The sequence below is a fragment of the Mytilus trossulus genome, chromosome 10, assembly GCF_036588685.1.
Source record: "Mytilus trossulus isolate FHL-02 chromosome 10, PNRI_Mtr1.1.1.hap1, whole genome shotgun sequence".
Lineage (NCBI taxonomy): Eukaryota > Metazoa > Mollusca > Bivalvia > Mytilida > Mytilidae > Mytilus > Mytilus trossulus.
The window spans coordinates 42,971,318-42,997,697 of NC_086382.1; the positions used below are offsets into that span (position 1 = coordinate 42,971,318).

Genomic DNA, 26,380 nt, shown 5'->3' on the forward strand with positions numbered 1-26,380 from the left:
ATTACTCTTGTCAACGCTTTTACACCCCAATTAAGTTACAAAAAGAAGCATCCAATTCTTATAATTCAAACACAAGAATATAAAAATCACATATATAAACTCGAGAAAGTTCTTTTATGATATGACTATACATTCATCCATAGGTCAAGTGTTTAGACTTTTGAGTTTCAGGTAAAGCCAATTCAAGACTGAAAAGTGCCTTATTCATAACGTAGTATTTTCTTAATATTCTAGGGAAATGAAGATGACCTTCGGTGTTCTAATTATTCTTAACAAAAAAATGATTATTTCTTCATTGGCATTTAAAAAATAAAACGACCGGGACAAGATCGTTTAATTTTGCTATACTCATTGTAAACAACTTTTCAACATGACTAAGTTTAACCTTCCAAAAACAAAAATTAAGAAATTCAATGCTTCGCCATACTGCAAAATTTTCTGCCAGCTTTTGTCTTTTGTCATTGTGATTTTCCGAACTTTTCGACGTCTGTATTTTGGCGACAATTTTCGATGATTTTAATTTTTGATAATAATTTTTGAACTGACTTTTACGATATGAAAATTTAGAGGTATTTAAAGAACATCAGTTGTAAAATATTTTATTCACACTTATAATCTAGGCTACGAAGTAAATAATGGGAATTCATATTGATAAGAAAGTAGAAGACTAAAAATATACATTGCACAAATATCAAGTTTTCTTCAATAATGGTATTATTTAAAAAAAAATTCAAACCGGCAGCTTCCAAGTTATTTGTGATTTCACAAAATACAATTTTTAACATTTGGAACTTTTCCAGCAATTTAAAGAAATATTCGTTTTTAAAAATTTCAGAATACCATTTACATTATTTGTAAAGTATGTTAATGTTCCCCATCGAAGATTTAATACATTCGATCCAATTGAATAGGAATTAAAGTATTATGGTGTTTGCATACACGATATACTATACATATCAGTGCTTTTTACTTCTGTACTTGAGGTTCAAGTTGGTTTGAGATTTTCTTCAACATGAGTTTATTGAACAAATCATTGCAGCTTGAATACGGTCAGAGTCTTGTTTTGCCCGACAACCCGATAATAAAAACCAACAGAAACAACACAAACATTATGGCAGTTACGGGTCACATCAAGATAAATATTTAGTTTAGATGACTTGGCGGGAAGTTCAGAATATATGAAGAGGGCAAACTATTCAAAAGATATGCACACAACTGCGATAAACAAAGTGATCTGAAATGGAACACACTTACGTCGAACATATTAGCAAAGTTGCTACAATACTAAATGGACAATAACTGTACAAGTAAAATCTACACGTAAAAGCATGACCTTCTTCCAATGGAAAATCAAATTGCTATTATTGAAAATAAAAGATTTGTATAAAAAACTAGAATAAACAACACATAATCATGCACACACTTGACAATAGACGTATTTACACTTGTACGCAAATTTGTCAATTTTTAGTTGTACGTCAAAATATGAAGTAAACGTATCTGAATCTGTGAAATAATTTGATTAAAGTCACAGGCACTTGTCTTAAAACTTGTTTATCATATCTGCTAACCCTTCCAGAGAACTGCAGATCATCCCCAATTTTTGGTCGGTTTTGTGTTGCTTTATAGTTCTCTGTTGTGTCTTGTGTACTAGTATTTGTCTGTTTGTCATGGTGGTGTCCGTTTTATTTTGATCTAGTTTGAATGTCCCTCTGGTATCCTTTGTCCCTATTTTTTAGTATTTTTAAGTGCCTGTCATTTATGGCGTTTATGTAAACAATAATCTAAAATTTATTAAGGGTGGGAACACCATCTATAAAGAGGAATGCGAAATCAAATGATAACATACTGGCTTCTTTTCCTTTCTCATAAGAAGGAAATTAATTAAAAGTTGCACCATGTTCATAACGGAACAAGTGAGCCAGACGAGGTGGACTGTTTGTTCGGATATGAATGCCAATTTTCTGAAATGAAGTAATCACAATATTAATAACATTCCAAATAGTTTACAAAGGGAAAAAAAATAACACTAATATATGACATTGTTTTTTTATCCAATATTCTATTGAAATGTCGTAGTTATAACTAAATAATTGAAAATTCACATATAAAAAAAGTTATGTTTTACATTTTTATTCATCTATTGCTTTCAAGTAATTATATGCTTGAGAATTTCTGATAAAGGCAAATCCAGACTGAAAAGCATCAAATTCATAACGTGTTTTTCATTTATCATTCTAGGAAAAGAAAGACTACCTTTGGTATTTTGATTTTTTTCGACAAAAAGGATTATTTCTTCATTTTCATGTAAAAAAGGAGACGACTTGGACGCATTTTGCTCTACTAATCTTAAACAACTTTACCAGACTTAATGCATCCTTCAAAAAAATCTAGAATGCTTCGCCATATTACAAAATTTACTAAATATCTAGGCTACAGAGTAAATAATGAAATATAAATTGGTTACTGAATAGTAGACTAAAATTATACAGTACACAAATCTTTTTCTCCAATAACTTCATCATTTGAAAAAGTCAGATCGGCAGCTTCTAAGTTAATTACGATTTCGCGAAATACAGTTTTTAACATTTGGATCTTTTCCAGTTATTCGAAGAAATGTTTCAGAATACCCTTCAAGCTATTTGTTCAAGTTATAAAGTATGTTAATGTTCCCGATCGAAGATTTAAAAATGACTATAAAATTAAATAGGAAGTATATGATGTTTGCACACATGATACACTTAGTCAAGTAAAAAAATATAGAAATGAAAAGTGTTTTTAACTGCTGACATTGAGCCTCAAGTAGCTTTGAGATCGACTTCAACATGCAGAGTAATGGCAAATATGTATGTATGCATTTGACAGTACCAAAACGAAAAGGAATAGCACTTCTACTGCTGTTTATATTCCAAATTCACAGACGAGGTCTTAACGCTCACATCTCACTGAAAGTTCAAGACGTCCCAATAACCTGTTTTAGCAAAGTAATTTGCTAGATCTGGATAACGTGCAACACGAGACCCACAAACACCGAGGATGATCTAATGTGTTCCGGTAGGGGAAGAAAAATCGGTTTCATTCATAACAATTTCAGACTCATGACGAGTAAGAGCTTGACATATTGAATAAGCTCTAGTTAAACATCATTTGAATATACTCATGTAGATACCTTTTTGTTGGTTGTGTCGTCAGAATGCTGTTGCCAAAGCATGTTTTTCCAATCTAATTTCAATTATATCAGTTTGGCATTTATGATGCAGAATTCTGATCTACTGATTGCTTGTTGCAAAAAATGAAAGGTGACATGTTTTCTGAATCAAATAACTGCGCATATATGCAAACCAATAATAAAGGCAAATAACAAGAAATCTGTTTGCAATACTTGTCTTGTTTATGGTCAACATTGGAGATGACATCTGGTCAGTGAAGGCTATTCCATATTCTTGAGGAAATATTTGCTTTGTAAGAAGGTTGCGTTAAACTTGAATATGCAGATAAATGGTCTTTCGAATTGGGTTTCGTATTACTTATTATTATTTCACTTGATTTCTTCAGCCCTCTTTTCAAACCTCTTAAGATTTGTGGAATCCAATATCTTATACATAAAAGGAGCCGTTTGGAACCTGTGTCATGCAACAGCTACTCAATGTATGATTATAAGTCCAAAAAATAATATTTTAAGAATTTTAAAATAACTATCTAAAGATACTAAGATTTCAAAAATGAGTGCAAATCAAATATAAGAGAATTATTTGAAGTCAGTTTCTTTTCCCCTTTACCACGTTTACATTTGGCGACAATCGTAAATAATTCTAATCGTGTTAATGTTTAAACTGAATTTTAAAATATGAAAATTTTTAGGTATTTAAAGAACATTAGTTGTAAAATATTTTATTCACACTTATAATCAAGGCTACGGAGTAAATCATTGATTAGTCTACTTAGTAAATACTAGAAGTAGACTAAAAATATATATTACACAATTCTTTTTCTCAAATAATTTTATCATTTTGAAAAATTGAGATTGGCAGCTAATAAATTATTTACGATTTCACAAAAACACTTTTTAACATTTGGAACTGTTCGAGCTGTTTTAAGAAATGACAATGTTCGTTTTTAGAAATTTCAGAATATCATTTAGTAATAAGCTATTTGTTTGTAAAGTTTGTTAATGTTTCTATCGAATATTTAAAACATTCGATCATTTGAATGGGGAGTTTATTGTTATGGTTTGCATACATGATACACTAGACAAAACAAAAAAGAGAGGAACAGTGCGTTTTACTACTGTCCTTGAGCTTCAAGGCTTTGAGATCGTCCCCAACATGAAGCTCGCACATCACATTGCAGGTCCAATTCAGACAAAGGTATATACTAAATATTGTCATAATAAACGATATATATTAAGTTGAAACAATAAAAAATACTCAATAACTGAAGAGTAAGAGTCTATACACGCGAAAACATGGCCTTCTTCAAAAAGAAAATATTTCAGCAATACTGCTGTTCGTATTTCAAAGTCACAAAGGAGGCCTTAAAGCTTACACCTCACTAAAATATCAAGAGCCCCAATCACCTGTTTTAGCAAATTAGATTTGCTAGATTTGAATACTGAGCAACACGAGCAACACACAAACCTAGGATGATCTCATGTGTTCTTGTAGGAGACGCAAAACCTCTTCCATTAGCGCAAACAATCGCGTTGCTCATATAAGACTTTGATGTTCAGTCGCATTCCATGATGCAATAAATGGGTGTGACAGTTTTAACGTAACCGTGGTTAACTTTCACATATATATATATAACGGTCAACAAAATAACGATGGCGTCTGTAACGCCCTCGAAGGAATGACGTCAACTTTATTAATTGAAGCACAAGTTTCAATAGCTTCCTTGGGAGCAGCAACTCTCTACAAAGAAAATCAGAATTCGTGTCTTTATATACACTCCATATGAGTCTCTTTTTGAATGTTGCTACATAGAAGGAGAAATGTCGCCATTGAAAAGCTGAAACCGTCTTTGTAGGTTGTAATGTTTAGTTCCCAACTGATCATTTTTGTGTCAATTTCTAGATGGTGGTCAATATATGAAGCAGACGTTACTGTATATGCGGAATGTCACAGGCACCTGTCTAAAAAATCCTATATACCTTAATTTAACATAAACATATAAACTTATTAAAGGATATTTCTCACCCCACCGAGCAGGAAATTGATTGCAATTATAACTTTTATATATAATGGTTCATATACACAGGGTTGTTTTGGCCGACACATACTAGCTATGCTGTGACAATCACGTCACGAACATATTATCAATAATGTGATCTCGTATAACAAATTATCCAGGTTAAAGCAATCAATTGTAAATAGTAATTTAAAACCTAGTCCATAATATTGAGCTTTGCATACAAAGCTGTCTAGATATTTAGATATTTACAATATGAGTGTTCTACTTTGAAGTTTTCGGTTTTCCAAGCGGTTTTAGTATGAACGAAAAACAAAGCGTTAGGTAAACCACGAAGGAACCTGGTATTGTCTATTTTTAATAATAACATTTTTTTTGTAGCTTGATAAAATTCAAACTAAAGGTATTTAATGAACTCCTGTTTGAAAAACACAATCGATCCTATTATTTGACAATATGACATTGTGCATTATGCACTGATTACAAAGTGCGTTACTATACATGTACAAATTGAATAATATATAATTCGTCTTTCATTTCGGAGTAAATTGTAACATATTACATTATTTCTATCAATAAAAAACGTCATACTATTATCTAGAAAAAGGGTCGTTCTACTTTATGTTAATTTATCCAATCTAATTAAAAGATATATCTGTGATTTCGTTATACCAGTATAAAGAAATTATAGAACTTTATTTTAATTAGATTTTAATTTATCGAGCATTTGAGGAATTGATTATTCATGTCTGAACCAATGTAAGTTTAGATTGGCCTTCAAAGAAAATACACATAATGAATCCCAATGAAGCAATTTTTCTACATCAGGAAATGCCTGTACCAAGTCAGGAATATAAACGTTGTTTTCCATTCGTTTGAGCTTTTGAATTTTCTATTTGATAAGGGACTTTTCAATTTGGATTTCCCATGGAGTTCAATATTTCTTTTATTTTAAGTGGATTTGCAAATATTTAATTGAAGCCTATATCAAATATTCACTTCATTAGATTTTTAAACTCGAGATAACCCTACAGCTACGAATTTAAAGTAAATTGGTAACATTCGAATAAAAATGTACCAATAAACTCATCATAGGTACCAGGACTAAATTTAGTATACGCCAGACGCGCGTTTCGTCTACAAAAGACTCATCTGTGACGCTCGAATCCAAAAAAAGCCAAATAAAGGACGAAGTTGAAGAGCATTGAGGACCAAAATTCCAAAAATTTATGCCAAATACAGCTAAGGTAATCTATGCCTGAGGTAGAAAAGCCGTACTTGGTTTCTGTCGTCACTTTATGTTTCAATAAATAAATAAATAATGCATTCACTTTTGTAAGTCATCACTCATGAACTGATATGAAGTACCATTGGTACAGTCGTTTTCTATTACTCAGCTATTGTTAAATAGATGAATTATTGTTATGCCTTTCTACTGTGAGGTATAGATAGCATAATTATGCCTGCATTGGTATAACTTGTTTTTCTTTTGGAATAATTCGTCTGTACAGTTCTTCAGGATTGATTTGGTTTTTCAATTATTTTCTTCTGAACATTTTTATGAGCCGTAGCTTATTTAGACGAAAGTGTATTTGTCGCAATAAATATAATCCAGTATTCGTTGGTGTTTATTGAAACCATTCCCCTGCTTGATGACGTTTTGACACTGGGGTATAAATAAACATGTGGTCATTACTCTTGTGCTGATTTAAAACAAAATTAACGATGCGATCATTGAGCTAAATTTAGTACAATACCTTTTAAACATTATGGTTTTCAATGCTATGCAACTTTGTATCTGATGTCACACATTTATAAATTTTGAAATATAGCTATTTCCATCTTATTTAGAGATAAGCAAGATGTGGTAAAATATTTATCTTTTACTACCTTGTTAAAGAATAAAAAATGTCTCAATATAAAATAGATATTTCCAAGAGCGAAACATCCATGTCAAAATTGTGCCCTTTTACTAACTTTAAAATAGTCTTTTAATCAGCAACCAATCATCTTTTTAGAGGGTTTGGGATTTTTTTTTCTTCAGACAAGCACTTATTTGGTACTTAAATAAAACCTTTTTTTAAATAAAACTCAAGGTTGTATACCACTTATTATTAAAGAAAAAAAAAATACATATTTCATTTCTTTATAGAAACAAAATATTTTTTGTGAGAAATTATGATAAAACAATTAATCATAATAAATTACGTCTAGCTACATTTTCTTTCGAAAGAAATCCGAAAAGTCATAAATATGCATACATATTGCATAGTACTACAATACAAATGTTCTCTATGCTTAAAATATATACATTCATATATTTGCTTATTTTCCAATATTTATTTTAAAAATGGCTCACCTCCAAGTATGTCACTAACGTTTATGACAATGAACAATCCTCAGTAATGTCATGTGCTAACCTTCCGATATTGCAGCAAGTCTATTTAAAGTGTGTCAATATATCAAAACATTTAAAACGTTTTTGCACTAGTTTAAAAATAGATAAGGAAAACATTCTAATATAAATACTTTTATAGATAAGTTTTATATTTCTGAAAAGATTGAATTGTTTAACTGATATGATGTACTAATGTTCATGTATTATTGTTTCCTAAAACTGTGGAGTAAAATAAAAAAAAAGTGCATAGCTTTTATTAAGAAATAATCTTTGAACGTTTTTCTTATAACAGACAAAGAAGACATTATAATTTGATATTACTATATATATGATGCAAAATATATTAGATAAACTCATATGTTAATGTTCCCACTTTTTTGTTCCTTAATTAGATATGAATAATTTCAAGGAAGATCTTGTGTCTACGCATTTAAAAAAAAAATAATAATTTAGAACTAGCTATTCAGTTTCTATTTTTCGCAGATACAAGAAATGATAGTCACAAGATCATGTATACTTTCTACATAAATGTTATTATAGAAATGTTCTATTAATTCGACAGGGTTGATAATTAAAGATCTGTCACATAAGGTTTATGTCGAATCGTAATTTTTACGAACGAAAGAATTTTAGGGAATACCATTTAAAAATAAACTTACATTTCCAAGTAAAGATATAATACGTTTTTTTTCTGCTTTCAATATAACGGCTAAAATTAGGAACCTTCTCATAGTTTTTCAGTGCACATTGGTTTATAAAAAATCACGTGCCTTGCCAAATCAATATAAAATAGTGCGCTTAAAGAAAGGAGTTTTATTACAAAGTTTTATCAACATGGACTCTGCAGAGGTAAGGAATGATACATTGTATTGTAAAAAGGGTCTGCATTTGATATTAAAAAAAACGAATCAAATAGGATATACAAATCAGGCGAATGGTTGAAATTAACTGTTTTAAAAATAATAAGTAAATATATTTGAATAATATTTTATTCTTTATAAGAGAGAATAATGCAAAAACAAACATAAAAAAAATTAATAAAAGAAACAACGACCTTATATTTTGAGTTAAAAATGATATCATATTACTACATAAAATGAAGAACTATCGTAAACACAATCATTTGATAATGGGAAGATAATGCTTTATTGGTTTGCAAGTCGCCAAATTGAATAAATAAGAATATCGTTTAAGAAAACATTTCTTGTAGGATTTATTTTGACTGGGCGTAAACATGGTAAATGTAAAATTATCAAGCATGCATAAACATAGAATACTGCAAATTAAAAATTGTATGTATAAGTATGAACAAGAATAAGTAAATAAAAAAAAATAGATGAAAGATATCAATCAAATGTATCTTTTTTATATACAAAAGAAACTCTATTAGAGGACCAAAAAGTAGATGCAAAAGAAAGAAGTGTTTGAGGGGGGATTTATCAACAACACAAGATAAAATTGAGATAACAAAAATCTTTTTTAATATTTTTTTTTACATTAAATGGTGGGATAAACAGATATGACGCATAACCAGATTTGACACATGCTAGACCAAATACATGTAACTATTAAGAGGTCCCATTATGCTTATTTTTATCACATACTTAAATCTATTTTTAGATCTTGCATCTATAATTAATACAACTCAATCAAAATACCTCTTCTCCATTCTCTCGCCTTAAGTTAAGTGCAAACCAATCGTTGCTCTCTTAATCCCAGCGGATATTGGCACTTGATTAAAAGAAAATGTATGACGAGTCTTTTTATAATACATATTAATATCGATAAATGAGTTATAAACTCAAATTTTACAGTTCTAGTCATATTTCATCATGCCTAAGATAACTACTAGGAATTTGAACACTAACAGATGACATCAAAAGATCGTTTGACAAGAAAAGAAAACCCAATGATACATGTAATTCAAGAGATTTGTTATATTTAAAAATCGGGAAGAACGAATGCAAGTATGAAACGACATATTTTTTACCACTGAATTAAAGTAACATTCCGCTATGTCTTTGCCTCTTTTGATCTTAATGTTCAATGTGAAAATCGCTAGAATTTATTTTACAGCGAACTTAATTTCATCTGTCTTTCAACAACAATTAGATATAGGAAGATGTGGTGTGAGTGCCAATGAGACAACTCTCCATCCAAATAACAATTTAAAAATTAAACCATTATAGGTTAAAGTACGGCCTTCAACACGGAGCCTTGGCTCACACCGAACAACAAGCTATAAAGGGCCCCAAAATTACTAGTGTAAAACCATTCAAACGGGAAAACCAACGGTCTAATCTATATAAACAAAACGAGAAACGAGAAACACGTATATACTACATAAACAAACGACAACTACTGTACATCAGATTCCTGACTTAGGACAGGTGCAAACATTTGCAGCGGGATTAAACGTTTTAATGGGCCCAAACCTTCTCCCTTTTTCTGAAACAATAGCATAACATCACAACATATAAAAACATACGATAAAATATCAATTAGCAGACTTAACTCAATCAAAAAACGTATGATTACACAAAGAAAAAGAAGAAAAAGCATGTTTTGACGGATATATATATCCAGTTTCAGGACGAATCCACCCATTTTAAAAGGGTAGGGGATTTCCAAACACTCGGAACCCCTCTGTATCCGCCACCGAGTTACGCCATAAAAATGCATTCGTTGTGCAAATACTACGGTTGATCCTCTTTTTCTAAAAATACTAAATGTAATATATTTGCATCAAAAATGAAATATTTGTATTCACTGCAGTAGACCAAAACTAAAGGAATTCTCAAGATAGTTATTTTGATATTTATTAATTATTTTTGAGATGACCATAGATAATTTTTTTATCGCTATTTTACATATGACGACGTTGTCAATTTCATGTCAATTGTATTAGCAACGCCACGTGCCTTCTTAGTTTCTAGCGATAATTTTCCACCTCAAGCGCACAGCATGATATGAAAAATTATCACAAAAAAGATCAAAGGAAAAATGCACAAGATAACGATAAAATACATTTGCATACTTTGCACACACCAAACTTCTAATTCCTAGATATGTAATACATCTGTTGAGAACATATATACTTAATCAACTACGTCTTTTATTTTTTTATGTCATTTACAAAAAAATCTACTAATGTTCATAACAAATTAAACAGAAAAAGTTCATAGTATAAATTAATATTGGAAGGGAAACCTTTTTATTTGTGTTTTTGTCATGTTACGATTTTAAGACATTCTTCAAATTCTACCAAAAGATGATGTTGCCTTATAACGTATTTGAATCGTCAATTTTACGAACGTAAGATATTTAAAAAAAATATTAATTTTAAGTTAACATGCTTTTCCAAGTATACATACTATAGTTACTTTCGATATGACAGCTAAAATAAGAACCTGATAATAGGTTTACAGTTCAATAGAAATAACAGGAAAAATCACGTGTGTTGAAATCAATATAAATCGTGTGCAAATAGAAGGAAACTCTTTATACTATTACAGGTAAAACGTTACTTAAAATGGACTCTGCGGAGGTATCGAATTTTGTTTAATATCGAAAAAAAGACTGCATATACTTAGCATTTGTATAATTTTGAAGAAATATTAGTTATTCGAATGATTGAAGATTATTTTTTCTAACCATATTGATATGAGTAATCGATTGGCATTGAAAATTGCAAGGGTATCTAAAAATCTAATTATTCTGTATACATTATATATGAAAAATTTAATTTAAGAAGAAATAATGCATTAAAGACCCACCTCATAAATAAATGTCACCGAGATGAATATTTTTTTTTTTTTTACATAAAGGTTAAAGGACTTCGAAATATGAGTATTATCAAATTATTCTTAATTGGTTCTGAGTGATTTACATGTTATTGAAGCAATATTATTGTAGTATAATTATTTTTTAAATATGGATTTTAATATATATTAGAAGATAAATTTATAGAATTAAGAAATAGGAAAAGACAAAAAACAAATATAATGTTAACATGGATACATATAAAATAGTGTTACTTTAATATGTTGTAAGTATGATCAAAAACAAGTTAATTAAAGGAAAAAGAGTTAAAGAATGCATATAATGTTACTACTAGGTTTAAAATAGAACAAATGAAGGAAATAAAAGATAAATGAAGGGGGATTGACAAGATATCAAATTTGAAAAAAGAATATATCTTTTTTTGTTTCATATTATATTAAAAATGTTTGTTTGAGGCTATAGATTAAATTCCTGATTGCAACATTCTCAAACCCCCACTTAAGTTCAAACCAATCGATGTGCCCTTTCTTTTATCCGGTCGGATATTTAAACTTAACTAAAAATATATTAATAGTGTATAGTTTTATTACATATATATAACAAGAAATTGCTGTAAATAGATAATAGTAATCAAGAGGAAGATCATTAACAAGAAATCAACAATAAGTAGACGATATGTAAAAATGAACAATCATATAAATTGTGATGCATGAGGGAAGACTACGAATTGCGTAATATTTGTAAATAGATAAAACATAATTCAAATAAGAACACCCCTCCTGAGAATAAGGAAGTGACATTCAGGAATTTCTTTGTTTTGCATCCTGATAAAAGTCATAAGTACTGATTAAATATGATATATAACCAGTACTTATGACTTTTATCAGGATATTCTGGCTTCGGTTGAAATATCCAAATGCGCAAAGATGCGTTATTTTGAGATAAAACGTATATGCACCTATGCTACCATTGAGCTACTTGTTTTTCAAGTACCCAGTAGAATTTACGTAAAAATTGAAGTACGTTTTTGTGCCTAAAATATTCATCTTGTACGTATATATTTTGAGGAAATACTTGTCAGGCAAATGGTTGAATGTTGTTTTCATGTCATTTTGATATGGCAAATCAATGACCCTAAATCATGTCGGGATAACTTAAAGTAAATTTATTTAATATTTGATATTCTTTATTCGCGGAAAGATCAATGCAAAAAAAACGGGGAAAAAACCCGAAAAAATATTAACAAAATAAAACTACACTTTATATATTGACAATTAAAGTACGACAGTAGTCTTACAGGATTATCGGAAGACAATTGTGGGTTAGTAATAAAAATCCCGAAATTCAATCTTTATGCCTGTAGTTATGGGCAAACCATCCCGGCTGATATTGAGACCTTAAAATCTATATGAAGAGTTCATAGTTGTTCCCCAAATAAATTACAAGAAACGAGAGTACATATACATACTTAATCAAACGGTGGCTAAATACTAAGAATTAAACAATTAGCAGACGTCCTTCAAATAACTGGTGATACAACAGGAAAGACAATAATACATGTACTTTACAAGTTGCATAATATTCAAATATTAGTAAGACAAAAATTAACACGAAAGGTCAGAGTTTACAGTAATTACATTCCGCAATATCTACGTCTGTTTTGATCTTGAAACAAAAATAAGAATATCTCCATTTATAATACATAGAACTTAATTTATTTGTAACCCGGTATAAAAATTTGCGCAAAAATGCGTTCTTTTGCGCCAAAGTTCATCTGTGCAAATGATTTCGTTGCAGCTCTATTTTTATAACATTACCTATTATCATATGCAGCACAAATGACATATAATATTGCGTTTTTTAGAGGTTTATCATTTTTCGTAAAACAGCTAATCGACGCACAATAACAATCGAAGGCAATTATTTACACTTTTTATTATACATATACTTTTACGATTAATGTCTGCTTATTTTGATCTATTCTGGCTGTTGCGTATGCTTTATTCAGGTAGTGACATTAGTGTGTATATCACACAAGTAAATAGTCATCTTCATTTATTTTTTGACTGGTAAATTGAGGATATTTGTCAAATACTCATACCGGTAATTTGGCCTCCATGGGATTAAAGAAATAGTTGATGTAATGGTTAAGAAATGAAATGAGATAATGTTTTGTCTTATAACTATAACTTGATGAAAAGAATAAATGTACATGTACTTTTCGAGTTTGCTTTAAGTGCTTATATATTTTAACTTTTCCGTTGCATAATAGAAAAAGTGAATATCTAGAAGAATAGAATTGAAAATTGAAAATGTGATTGTGTTACAGAGACAACAACCCGACCAAAAAGTAGAAACCAGCCGAGGCCACCAATGGATGAGGAAATCATGCAACCAGAGGCGGGACCCAGATTGTCAATAAACAATAATACATTCTAGTTCAGTGAAAATGGACGTCATTAAACTAAAATAATTATAAATGAACTTAAAAACATGCTAGTCTTAAAAAGGGAAAAAGCTCCTGACTTGGGACAGGCGCAAAAATCCGGCGAGTTAAAAAATGTTTTATGATATATCAACCCTCTCCCCTATACCTAAAGCTAACGTATAATAGACGAACACACAATAAAACTTGAGAGATTATGTGTTCGTCGTTTGAAAATCAAGTAGAAATCAATTTACGAGCATTAGGCAAGCAGATTACAAAAACAAAGCAGTATCGCTTTTACTATACCGATAATATTTCTAACTGAAATAAAACTTTTATAATTATTTTTAGGAACCAACGAGTGCGGCCCAAATAGGCAACATCGAAGCTGTGAGGTTTACCACTCAGTTCGATAATTTAATTCCAGCACTTACAATATTAAAGGTATCTAAATTATGCACTGCTTACCTTTCTCATTATAGTTCATCAGATCACCTTTGTTTGTTTTTAAAGTTTGAAGTCCTCAGTTTTATTTTTTTCTCAGTTATGTATTTTTAATGTAGTTAAAGGTATTTTGATGTTGTTTTTGTGTTTTTGCCATTGTAAACAGTTTGTTTTCATTTTTGAGTCTGAAATTATCTTTGTTTTCTTTCACCTCTTGTGATACACATATGATACTTGCATGGTGTGTTCACATGTTTTGTTGTACATAATTAGATATAGGAAGATGTGGTTTGAGTTTGTTTGCATGGATTCTGAATCCGCTGTGAGGTCTTCGACCCCAACTGGTTTAACCACCAAAGTTATAATCATTTCTAGTTGGAGAACGATACGTTTTTGTTGCCGTTAATTTCTTGTATACGACAAAAAGTTTTCAGTTTGCATTCAGTTCAAATGTCATTTCCCAAATAGTCTGTAATAGCACTCTAATAAATCTCAACTCATATGATGTGTTGTTGTTGTTTTAAATTACTTTTATTCCAAGATACCATGTTAATTTCAATTCTGAAGGAACAACCATTTTAAAGCCACCAGATTGTGAAGCCATACAATCAGGTTTAACCCATTATTTGTTCTTCTTAAAATGTCCTGTATCAATAGATATAGGAAGATGTGGTGTGAGTGCCAATGAGACAACTCTCCGTCGAAATAACAATTTAAAAATTAAACCATTATAGGTTAAAGTACGGCCTTCAACACGGAGCCTTGGCTCACACCGAACAACAATCTATAAAGGGCCCCAAAATTACTAGTCTTGAATATGGCAGTTGTTATCAAAAAGTCCGATTCTATGTACGTAGTAATTTGTTTTTGTTAAAGTTCAGTGATTCTGTTGTTCTTTTTTTTATAGTTGGTGTCTCCCTTCGGGTTTGGTTTGTGGCCCGAATTGGTTTTAATTGATCTATGAATATTGAAATTCGGTATACTACTGTTGCCTTTATTAACGACATTATGTTACCTATGTTATGCGTCTTATATATATATTCATTTGTTACATGTAATCGAAGGAAGCCATTACAATATGCAAAGGAATGCAGTACCTCCTGTTCATTGTCTTTTGTTTGTCAATAAGACAGTTACGTTTATTTTTATTTTGAAAGAGGACAGTTGTGGAATAATGTTTACTGCGCACACTTGCTTTCAAAATGATACACATATGTCCTTTAAAACTAAATCTGTATAGTCGTATCACGGAGCACACTTCGTAGCACTTATTTGTATTATTGATGCAAAGTTATTAAAATATCTATAAATATACTTGCCTTATTTGAGGGTATTTATGTATTAAAAACTGGATAACAGTGCTTCAAAACAATGTATAAATTTAAAATATAAAAAAGAGGATGTGGTATGATTGTCAATGAGACAACTATCCACAAAAGACCAAAATGACACAAACATTCACATTTATAGGTCACCGTACGGTTTAAAAGCATGTTTGAATATTATTTTTCTCTAGAAACATGATGTTAAGTTATCTCATGTCGAATCTCGTCAATCAAAAGAGTTCAAAGATTGTCATGACTTCATGGTGGTACCAACAACACAAATGAATGGTTTACAAACGGCTATTGACGAGTTGAAGAAATTAGGCAAATGTGTCACCATAGTTGGCGAAGGTACGTAATGTGATTTCATAGAGGTTTTTGTTTAGTATACTTTGATTTTGAATTAGATATTTTATTCAAAATATTAGAGAGATTTAAACAAAGGAAAAAGCCAATACCACTTCAATGGCGGATCCAGAACTTTTCATAAGGGAGGAGGCGCTCACTGACTTCTCCATTCATACTTCAGTGATTCCGTATAAAATCAACCAAATTATTACCACAAAAGAGGGCTCCCCCCACAGGGCCCCTGGATCCACCTATGCACATAGAAGGCAAATATGTGACAAATATAAAAATATTCAAACCAAAATACAAATAATGATCGAGAAACAAATATGTAACACAGTAAAAATCGACAATCACCGAATTACCGCACCTGCTTGGCACATACAGAATGTGGCGCTGTTAAATAAATGTTTAACTCCCCTTTAACCTGGGACAGTGGTGTAACAGTACAACCTAAGATCAAACTATAAAAATCACTTGAAAAATGCCTATTTAATAAGATGGATACAAACAGAAATACATGTATAAACAGTATGAACGTGGATGGGAGCATGTACAGAGTACTCACATTTACTGATAGCTAGATTAAATCCAAGGAAAACTCAAAGAAATGGCGTACTCTGCTGGTTTTAAATTTCAGATTGTTCTTTGGTTTCATGATTTAGTTGGAAAAAAGGAAAATTAACTTTACTTTTATAATGGTCCGTAAATTGTATGGTTGGCCGCTTTATCTTGACGCTTGAATTTTTTTTTGCAAACTTTATTAAACTAATGCGTGCTATGTTGATACACCCAATGTGTATTTCTGTATTTATACACATCAGAAGAGTCAAATGTCACACGTTTGGGATTTTAAAATGGATTGATACTTTTAACATAAGTGATTTAGCCAATATAAAGTTAATTTACATAAAATACCAAACTCCGAGGAAGATTCAAAACCGAAATTCCCTTATAAATTGTCCAAATCCATAGCTTAAACAAATTGAAATGAATTAATAACAACTGTCACATTCCTAACTTGATACCGACATTTCTAAAGTTTTAAATTGTGAATACAAACTGGATTCTCAGCTAGTTTAACCGCTCATTTGTATGACAGTAGCAAAAAAATCCAGTATAAAAGCATTAAAAGAAGAGTCACAATAAACAAAGGTGACCTACTGTAAACAAAACTTCATCTTTTGTTCCTTTTCCATTTTCATAGTATGGCATCTGTAATTTTTTACCAATAACTTATATACTTAACTATTGACTTTCTACAGACATATGGATCCCAAAACACGTTTCAGATCTTGACAGATATGTAGATAAAGTTTTAAGCGCCGGAGAGGATCTAGAAGCAGACCATCCTGTAAGTTTTACAAGGACAAATCGTAATTACAAAATTTTAGAAACTTACAAAAAAGATACAACATCATTAATTTACTAAAATGTTTGTGATAGTAAAGCCATTGTGTAATTCTTTGCATAAATACTGACATATAATATACAAACATCAACGTCAGTATGAAGTCATGATGATCGACTTGAGATATATCGTTTTCACTTTTGATTTCTAAAATATCCTTAAAACCTACACCCTGTTTTACTCTATCTTGCATCACAGTTTCTATTAGCTTTACATACCAACTTGTATCGACATAGTAAGTCCAATTTGTAAATGTATTTCTTAATTTGGTAGCAGAATGAGAAGTTTTCATCAATTAATCTTCTATTCATAGGGATTTACCGATGCAGTATACCGGAAGAGAAGGAAATACTTTGCAGACATAGCTTTGAACTACAAACAGTAAGCACTGCAGCAAACTTATACAGTTAAACAATTTATTGTAAAATGTCTTAAGCAATTGTAAGACTGATTAGCTACAACGATGTTTTTTCCCTTTTCATATCACCACTTTATGAAGCGGAGTTTACAAATGTCATTATCTCCAATTCTCACATTTAACTGATAAGGCAGTTTTGATGAAAGTTCAAATTTGTCATGTCGCGTGCGATGGCATTTTGAAATAGCATGTCATGCGATATCACTTACTAGTAAATGATTCCATGACATTTTACAGAATATTTCTTTAGATTCCTTTTGTCAATTATCATTAAAAAAAAATTGCTGAATTCAAATAACCAATTTATTCGACATATCTTAGCTAGGAAAGCAAGACATATAAAAAGAACATTTTAACTAATCGAAAATCGAAAATAAAAATAAAAAAAAAAAAAAAAAAAACACAACCAAACAGCATTAAAATAATAAAATAAAAAAAATAAACAATAGGTACATAACACAACATAGAAAACTAAACACTGAGCAAACATACTGTGTGTCTTAAATTTTGTTGTTTGTTGTTTATTTTGGTTATTCTGTTGTATGCCTCATATGATTATGAGGATTATTTTTTGTGTATAGTTTTATATTCAACAGAACTCATATATATATGTTTAATACCTATGCCGAAACGAAGTTAAGTTTTCTAATACGATTGTAAATACAAATCAAGATTATCAAATGCGTAATAAAGAAAGAAAAACTTATGTTGGAGTTTCATATTACTATGTTTATAATCAATGAAGAAAAAAAGATAATAAAAAGTAAAATCACAAAAATACTGAACTCAGAGGAAAATCAATACGGAAAGTCCATAATCACATGGCAAAATCAAATAACAAAAGATACACGAATACTTTCTTTTCAAATAATCAATCTAAAATTATTGAAACTCATTACAAAAGTATGAATCACCTCAAAATATTTTGTTTGCAGTGGAGAATCTATTCCACGTGTAAAGTATACGGAGGATGAAGTAAAAACATGGTAAGTTATAACGAGATTTCCATTAAAGGTCATTAATCGATCGAGAGAAAACAAATCCGGGTTACAAACTAAAAACGAGTGAACCACATCAACTATAAAAGGAAAACAACGAAATGATAAAACACAATACATGGCAAGGTTGCGTGCCAATCACTACACTTTTTAATTTTAGTGAAGTAGAGGTATAAATACTTTAAAATATATTTAGTTTGACGAGAGGAAGAACTCCTAGAATATAACATTATCAAAACAGCAGACAATCAAATCTTACATTTCACGGTATTCTTTTTTTCTTTCTTAGTTTCATAACTCTTTAACATGGCATCAAAAGTCAACACTTCCACACAAGAAAGCCATTCGTAACAGGAAACTAATATTTCTAAATAGTCTTTTAAAATCATACTGATGGAGACGCCTTCAATAAAAAACGATCGAAAAGAACTAGAGATTACATCTTTAGTTATATAACCAATACCTTTAATAAGAAAAGATCGTTAAAACGGCAAATGATTGTTAATACGGCAAATGATCGTTAATACGGCAAATTTAATAAATAATTGAAGACAAATTATGAGGGAATAGACATAAAATGATAGCATGCACACATTAACATCTTTGTCAGAAATTACAACTTATAATATTAGACTAAACGTATAAAAAAAAGTATATTAAATAAAATTCTGCATTCTAATAGGAACGCAATCTATACAAGATTAACAGCATTATATCCAAAACATGCTTGTAAGGAGTTCCTGGAAGCATTTCCACTTCTACAACAGAAATGTGGATATAGTGCTGATAACATTCCACAACTGGAAGATATATCAAACTTTCTGAGAGGTGAGCATGTTACGATATCTTGTTTAGTAACTTACAAAAATAGGAAGATATTTTGTTCAAGGAAGGGGAAAATAAAGCGATAAGAAGGATTAGTTGTAATTGATGACGTATTCAGTAAATTCGACAAGTGGAATATGTTCCTTGTCCTCGGAGTCACATGAGTGTCGTAGTTTTGATGACACATATCAAACTTTCGATAAGATGATTTCAATGTAAATGTAAAGATCTGTTTGTTCTAAAACTGCTAGCTCTTAATTGAAACTTTTCTTCAAGAAAATCATGGTAACTAATAACTATTGCAAGCGGTTGAATATCACAAACACTGCAAGATGTCTCAATATGCAAATGCAGTTGTCCGTTACATTAAACAACTTTGTATGTTTTATTGTGCATTAAGGAAGGCAGATACGAGACGCTGCTAGTATTAGAAAAGGAGACTTGTCTAATTTAAAGAGTAAGAACTCAAAATAAAAGGTTAAGAGTCTATTAGCCATTGGTTGATGTCCGTTTAATACTTTTTGTTTGTTATTTTTTTTTTTATTAATCTGAAATCAATTCTATTTAGTTGTTTGAAAACTTCTCCCGTCAGATTCATTTGTAGTTAAATATTTTGTAAAGTTTTTATTTATTATCAAAGGCTGAACTAGAAACCATCGTCCCTTGGTGTTTATGAGCCTTATTGGTTGGGTATCTGGTGGTTAAATGCCTCATTGGATATCATACTACTTCTTCCTTTCCTTAAAATATCAATACTGTTAATAAAGTTTTCTGAAATATGAGAGAGAACTGATATCGTCAAAGCACCTACTCATACTTATACATTGATATCATTTTTTCATTCAGATCGTTCCGGATTCTCACTACGACCAGTAGCTGGTTTGCTATCATCACGAGATTTTCTGGCAGGGTTAGCTTTTCGTGTCTTTCATGCAACTCAGTATATAAGACATGGTTCGAAACCACTCTATACACCCGAACCGTAAGTATATTCGTACGCAAAATATCAATGAATGTACATATTTAAATAAGATGATGTGGTATGATACAACTATATATAATTGTTTATAATCCAGGTACTTTTGATAACTATTGTATGCACATTGAACGACAAATTTATGTGACGTATATAATTTTTCTGACGTCAGACACTCAAATCAATCCATGTGTTCGTAGATAGTAGATGTTGTTGTGTCCTGTTAAATTGTTATACGATGATGACTGATGTTACCATATTTTGACTATTTTATTGATTGTGACTGTTTATTTAACGCATCATGTAAATGTAACGGAATTTGATGAGACTGTTATTAAAGTAAGAGGGTTAGCGTTATAGAACCAGGTTTAATCCACCATTTTCTACATTTGAAAATGCCTGTACCTAGTCAGGAATATGACAGTTCTTGTCCATTTGTTTTTGATGCGTTTTGTTTTTTTATTTTGCCATGTGATTATGGACTTTCCAAATTGATTTTCCTCTGAGTTCAGTATTTTTGTGATTTTACTTTTTCATATATCAATATGGGAATTTTTTTCATTATTTTTGAAAGACTAATCTATTTGTGTAGTTGGCGCATCAAAAAATATGCATGCAATGAACAAGTCATTATAATTCATTGTAACCATAGTTGTCAGCACTTATGTGTTGACTTGGATAGTTATCAAAGGTACCAGGTTTATAATTATTAGTGTTCTCAAATCGTACAGTTTTAACTAATTGGATACTCGGGTAATCGTTAACCGGTTAATCGGTAGTTTAAGTTGATGTTTGAAGTCCTTATCTCTCTCTATATACCATTGTGTTTTAAATTGGCTTTTGAATTAACAGAGATGTCTGCCATGAGTTACTAGGTCACGTGCCCATGTTTGCAGATCCTGATTTTGCACAGTTTTCACAAGAATTAGGATTAGCCAGTTTGGGAGCTTCAGAAGAGGATGTTAAAAAGCTTGCAACGGTATGTTAGATTTTTCAAGTCAAGTTAAGAATTCGCAGGATTTGATTTGTAATGTGTTTCATTACTTAAGGGGGCTCGCGGGTCTAAATCAATTTTTTTTTATTTAATATAAGATATCGCTATATTTTTCTATAAATTAACTTTATCTTATACCTAATAGAAAAATGAAATAAAAATATAGGGTCACCGTTCATTTACGCTCAAAATCTCGAAAGAAGCATACATTTTTGCTAATGTCCCTTTTTCTGTTGAACTAATAGGAGAAATAGCGGTAATATAGAAATTAAAAAAGAACTAAATTACAGATTTCGCTAAAATTTTACAATTATTTAGTTCATGTACAGCTTATTCGAAAACAACAATAAAAAATATAGGTCACCGATGAGTTAAAAAAGATATTTAAATTTTTATGCCAAAAAATGGCATTTTTGCACCAAAGGGAAATAATTTGGACCTTTTTCAATGATATCTACATTTTAAAAGTCATCTGGGGCCAACATGTATTGATTTTTTGGAATATTTTTTGTACCATATGATAAAGTAACAACTTCTTAATGTAATTAATAAAATTTGTGATGAAAAATAAACGCTTGATTTTTTTCTGAAAATTTTATACCCGCAAGCCTCCTTAAAACAGTAACATTGTTAACACAAGTAATAGTGTTCTCGTTATACTTTTTATGTGTACATTAGTATTACCGATACAAAGATTTATAACACAGTTATTTACTGGGTTTAAAGTAAATAGTGGCTGTCATGAAAACTAAATTGTTTCTCAAAACTGGATGTAAAAGTTGTGTTTAGGGTAAAAACAGTAGAATTTAAAAGAGAATTCGAATACGAAAGTTAACAGATCATTTCTGTCAGAAATCTATGATTTGTTGTCCCGTTTTACAGACAATTTTTGCAAATATTTAAAGAAACAAAGTATCCAGTTCTGTTGCATAATGAACATACTACAAAGGTATTATAATTACTTTTTGTAGGATACTTCAAAACATATCCTTCATCTCGTTAATCAGTTTTCAGTTGGAATGTTATCATCAAAAGACAATTGATGCTATAATATCCATAAAAAACTGGTATGATGTATGAATAAATTGAGACAATTGAAAACACCCTTTTTCTGTTTTCCTCTTATGGTTGTTGTGTTTCTCTCGGTTTTAGTTTGTAACCCGAGTTTGTTTGCGCTCAATCGATATACGAATTTAATACTGGTATACTAACGTTGCCGTTATCTTTGTAGTCATATGATTTTCATATTTAATCAATTTAATTGTAGCTGTACTGGTTTACCATAGAGTTTGGACTCTGTCGTGAAGGAAAAGATGTGAAAGCGTATGGTGCTGGAATTCTGTCTTCATTTGGAGAAATAGAGGTAAGTATTTACATATTTAAAGACACAATTGAAATGGATAGGATATTTTTTTAATGTATTTACCTAAATTGTTTCATTTTTTTAGGAATACCACATCACTGTTGATAAACTATCGCTAGTAATGGCGTCGACTCACTTGTAATAAAAAAATGAAGAGCCTTTATCATTTCACTTGAGTGAAAACACAATATAAAATTTTGAATATTTGCAAAGTTATCTACTTTATTGTCAAGTAGAAAATGTCGTCAGCTATTAGACTATTTATCTATTATATGATCTAAAAACGTAGTTTATGCAACTAATGCGATATCATCTAAGTGCTCGATAGATTGATATTTAATTGTACTTCCTATTTTAACAGAAAGATTTCGATTATTAATTATATTAAAATCACATTTTTTGCAGTTTTCCGTGCATAAAGTAAATTAACTCAAATCCATATGTTACATATATCGTGTGCTATAATATACTTTTAACTGATATGGGATACATTAGCCTATAATGCTTTTGAAAGACAGACAAGTGAGTGTGTTTTTTTTTTTTTATCTCATATTCATATTCATACATAAAGATTATTGGATTAATGATTTACCATTTCTGTGTTTACTATTTAGTACTGTCAGACAGATGAACCGGAGAGACGCAATTTTGAACCAGAAAAGGCAGCTATTCAAGAATATCCTATCACTAGGTTTCAACCAATTTACTATGTTGCTGATTCGTTTAAGTCTGCTAAAGATAAAATGAAGTAAGCAATGTGAAGTTTTAGGAAGCGCTAAATGAACTTGTGATTAAAGTTTATGGTCATTTAGGTAAAAAATATGATTAAAAAAAACACACTTCCGAATATGCATTTAAAACATCACATCGACCCAAATACTGACACATAACTGAAGATGAACATGCGATCTGCAACATTTTGTAAATTTATTCATTAGATCTAGCATAATTTTCAATGAGTATCACATTATCTTAATGCAATACATTAAGATATTACAAAAAGAAAGGAAAGAAAGACCAAACAAATCACTGTCGTATGTTTTTTTTAAAGAAATCTACACTCTAATGATATCGACTAGTAATTGAAAAAAGGTATGATGTAAAAAGGGAGAAGAGAAAAGTTCAATAATATGTGAAATTGTAAAGTAAATGACATATACAAAAAAAATAGTAAAAAAAACCCAATAATTGAAGGTGTTAAAAGTTAATGTGAGGAATCTCAAAGTACGAAAGTGGCTCATATGAAATTACGACGTTCATATATTAGCTTATTTAAGAGTAGTTTTAATACAACATTTTTTAGAGCTGTATAAAACAGCAACACCATACGCAACTATGGGACAATAGGAGAACATGACATTAATATCTTGTGACATGCCCGGAATTAATTGATATAACATTTGAATATTCCAAATGACTGCTCATTTCTGTTCACAAGAAGACCTAAGGACACAGATCAATAGATATGTCTAACATTTAGTGAGTTTTTTTGGCCAAATGGTTACTTGAAGTAATCTGTGATAATAATCATAGTACTAGACCTTTATTCATAGGTGGCAAACACAAGCTCTGATACATATCACACTAACGGGTAGAAAGATAGAATGGACATTGAAACAACATGTCTAAGTTTCCGCACAACATAAAATTCGCGTTCATTGTTGTTACTTGTTAAGCGTTTATATTATCTCATTATATTTTTTTTTTAGAGATTATGCATCTAAGATTCCACGCTCATTTAATGTGCGTTACAACCCTTTCACCAAAAGAATAGATGTCATCGATGGTACAAAAGGAGTGGTTACTCTAGTCAAAGAATTACAAGGTATAAACTTAAGATTACGTTTTGCGTTACTTGAGAGTTAGATTAAATATGATAGTTTGTAGTAAACGAAATACAAAGAAATAAAAAATCATCGTGTTTTTTATAACTTCAAACTTCATCAAAACAACAAAATGATCAGTGCAGTTATGCTAAAACGAAAACTTTTTTTCATCTATTGAAAGTTTCAAACCATAAAGATTGATATGTTTATCGCGTAATGATATTTATGTAAAGAAGATTTCTGTATTTGAACAAACAAATATGTGGTTCGAAGTTGAAACGAACAGTTTGAAACAACCTAACAATTTTGTGTCACGAAAAGCCTTCAAAATGCATGAATTTTAATATATATAGGGCATTCATGCTCCGATGACAAATCAATATGGCGAAATACCAACAGATAACAACATTCGTCACTAAAAATTATCAAATTTCAACATCATATGCCACGCATTAATTCGCTTCGGTCGAGCTACATATAAAAACCCCTCTGCTATAGGTTTGAGTTGTTCAATAAATGTTCCCACTATTTGGTTTTATAGCTCCTGACGTTGTGACGTATTTATGCAACACTTTTGTTAAAAATCTTTACTGAGAAAGTCATACTCTGTAATCAATCTGAACAATCATTTATGTCCATATTTTTTTTTTAATTTATATCTCTCACAACAGAAAATATAAAAAGACATCAAGATAGCTATTTTATCTGCTTTATATATATATTTCAGGTGAAGTCACTATGCTTCAGGATACACTTACAAAGATTGGAAGTTTTAGAGAGTAAATGGTGCACAATTGAAAACATTTTGAACAATACCATAGTGTACAAATTATTTGATAAATCTCATAGCTAGAGATGATCGTATCACCAGACATTATTATGACTTAATACAGAAAACAGTGCATTATTAGGTCTTTCCACTTTTCTGTGGAAAGACCTATTGTTTTTCTTCTGATTATTATTTTTTTTTTCTTCCGCCTTATTTTGTTCTTGCGATAAACATTTGTTTCGCAATATGTCGCTTAGATGTTTGGTATATGATATCAAACATTTTATGCGCTTTTGAAATTTACCCTGCGTAAACGAATACTTTTCTTTGTAGGAGTTATCTCCCCAAACACTGTTTTCCTTGTTAGCGCAACTCCTTCGCAACCGTAAAATATTATGACAAATTTATTTTACAAAATTGCTCGTTATATCCTTCGCATGATTTGTCCTATTTTGACCGAAGTGATATGAACTCTCCATATGAGAGTTATTTCCCCTTATGCATTTGATATAAGTGATATGCATTTCTATCTCGTAAACCATAAGTGCTAGAGACCAAGGATCTTTTGATTTGAGGTCCTTGGTCCAAAAAAATAAAAATTAGGTCAAGGTCAAAGGTCAAGGTCATATTCTAATTTTTGAATTTGGCTTATTTCCACTAATTTCCAGAAACCGTATAAGATATCGACAAATTATTTTTTCTAAATCATCTCATAACACGTAAATTTTGATTGCAAGGGTACGTCGAACATAAAAGTGAGTTTTCTCCCCTCTTGTATTTAAAAATACGCGTATGGTGATATAACTGATTAACCAAATATAATTAAGACCTATGGTCTTTTGATTTGAGGTCCTTGGTTTATGACCTTGAAATTTATCTCAAGGTCA

At 30.5% G+C, this 26,380-nt stretch overlaps 1 protein-coding gene across 1 annotated transcript; it reads left to right on the forward strand.

The window, feature by feature from the left end:
• The first annotated feature begins 8,393 nt into the window (after window positions 1-8,393).
• LOC134687397 (protein henna-like) lies at window positions 8,394-25,594 on the forward strand. Its single transcript, XM_063547656.1, has 13 exons — window positions 8,394-8,434; window positions 14,148-14,240; window positions 15,757-15,916; window positions 17,179-17,267; window positions 17,638-17,705; window positions 18,678-18,728; window positions 19,423-19,568; window positions 20,412-20,547; window positions 21,394-21,520; window positions 22,803-22,898; window positions 23,513-23,646; window positions 24,608-24,723; window positions 25,452-25,594. The coding sequence occupies exons 1-13, from the start codon at window positions 8,420-8,422 to the stop codon at window positions 25,505-25,507; spliced, it is 1,287 nt and encodes a 428-aa protein (XP_063403726.1). The 5' UTR covers window positions 8,394-8,419; the 3' UTR covers window positions 25,508-25,594.
• The last annotated feature ends 786 nt before the right edge of the window (window positions 25,595-26,380 follow it).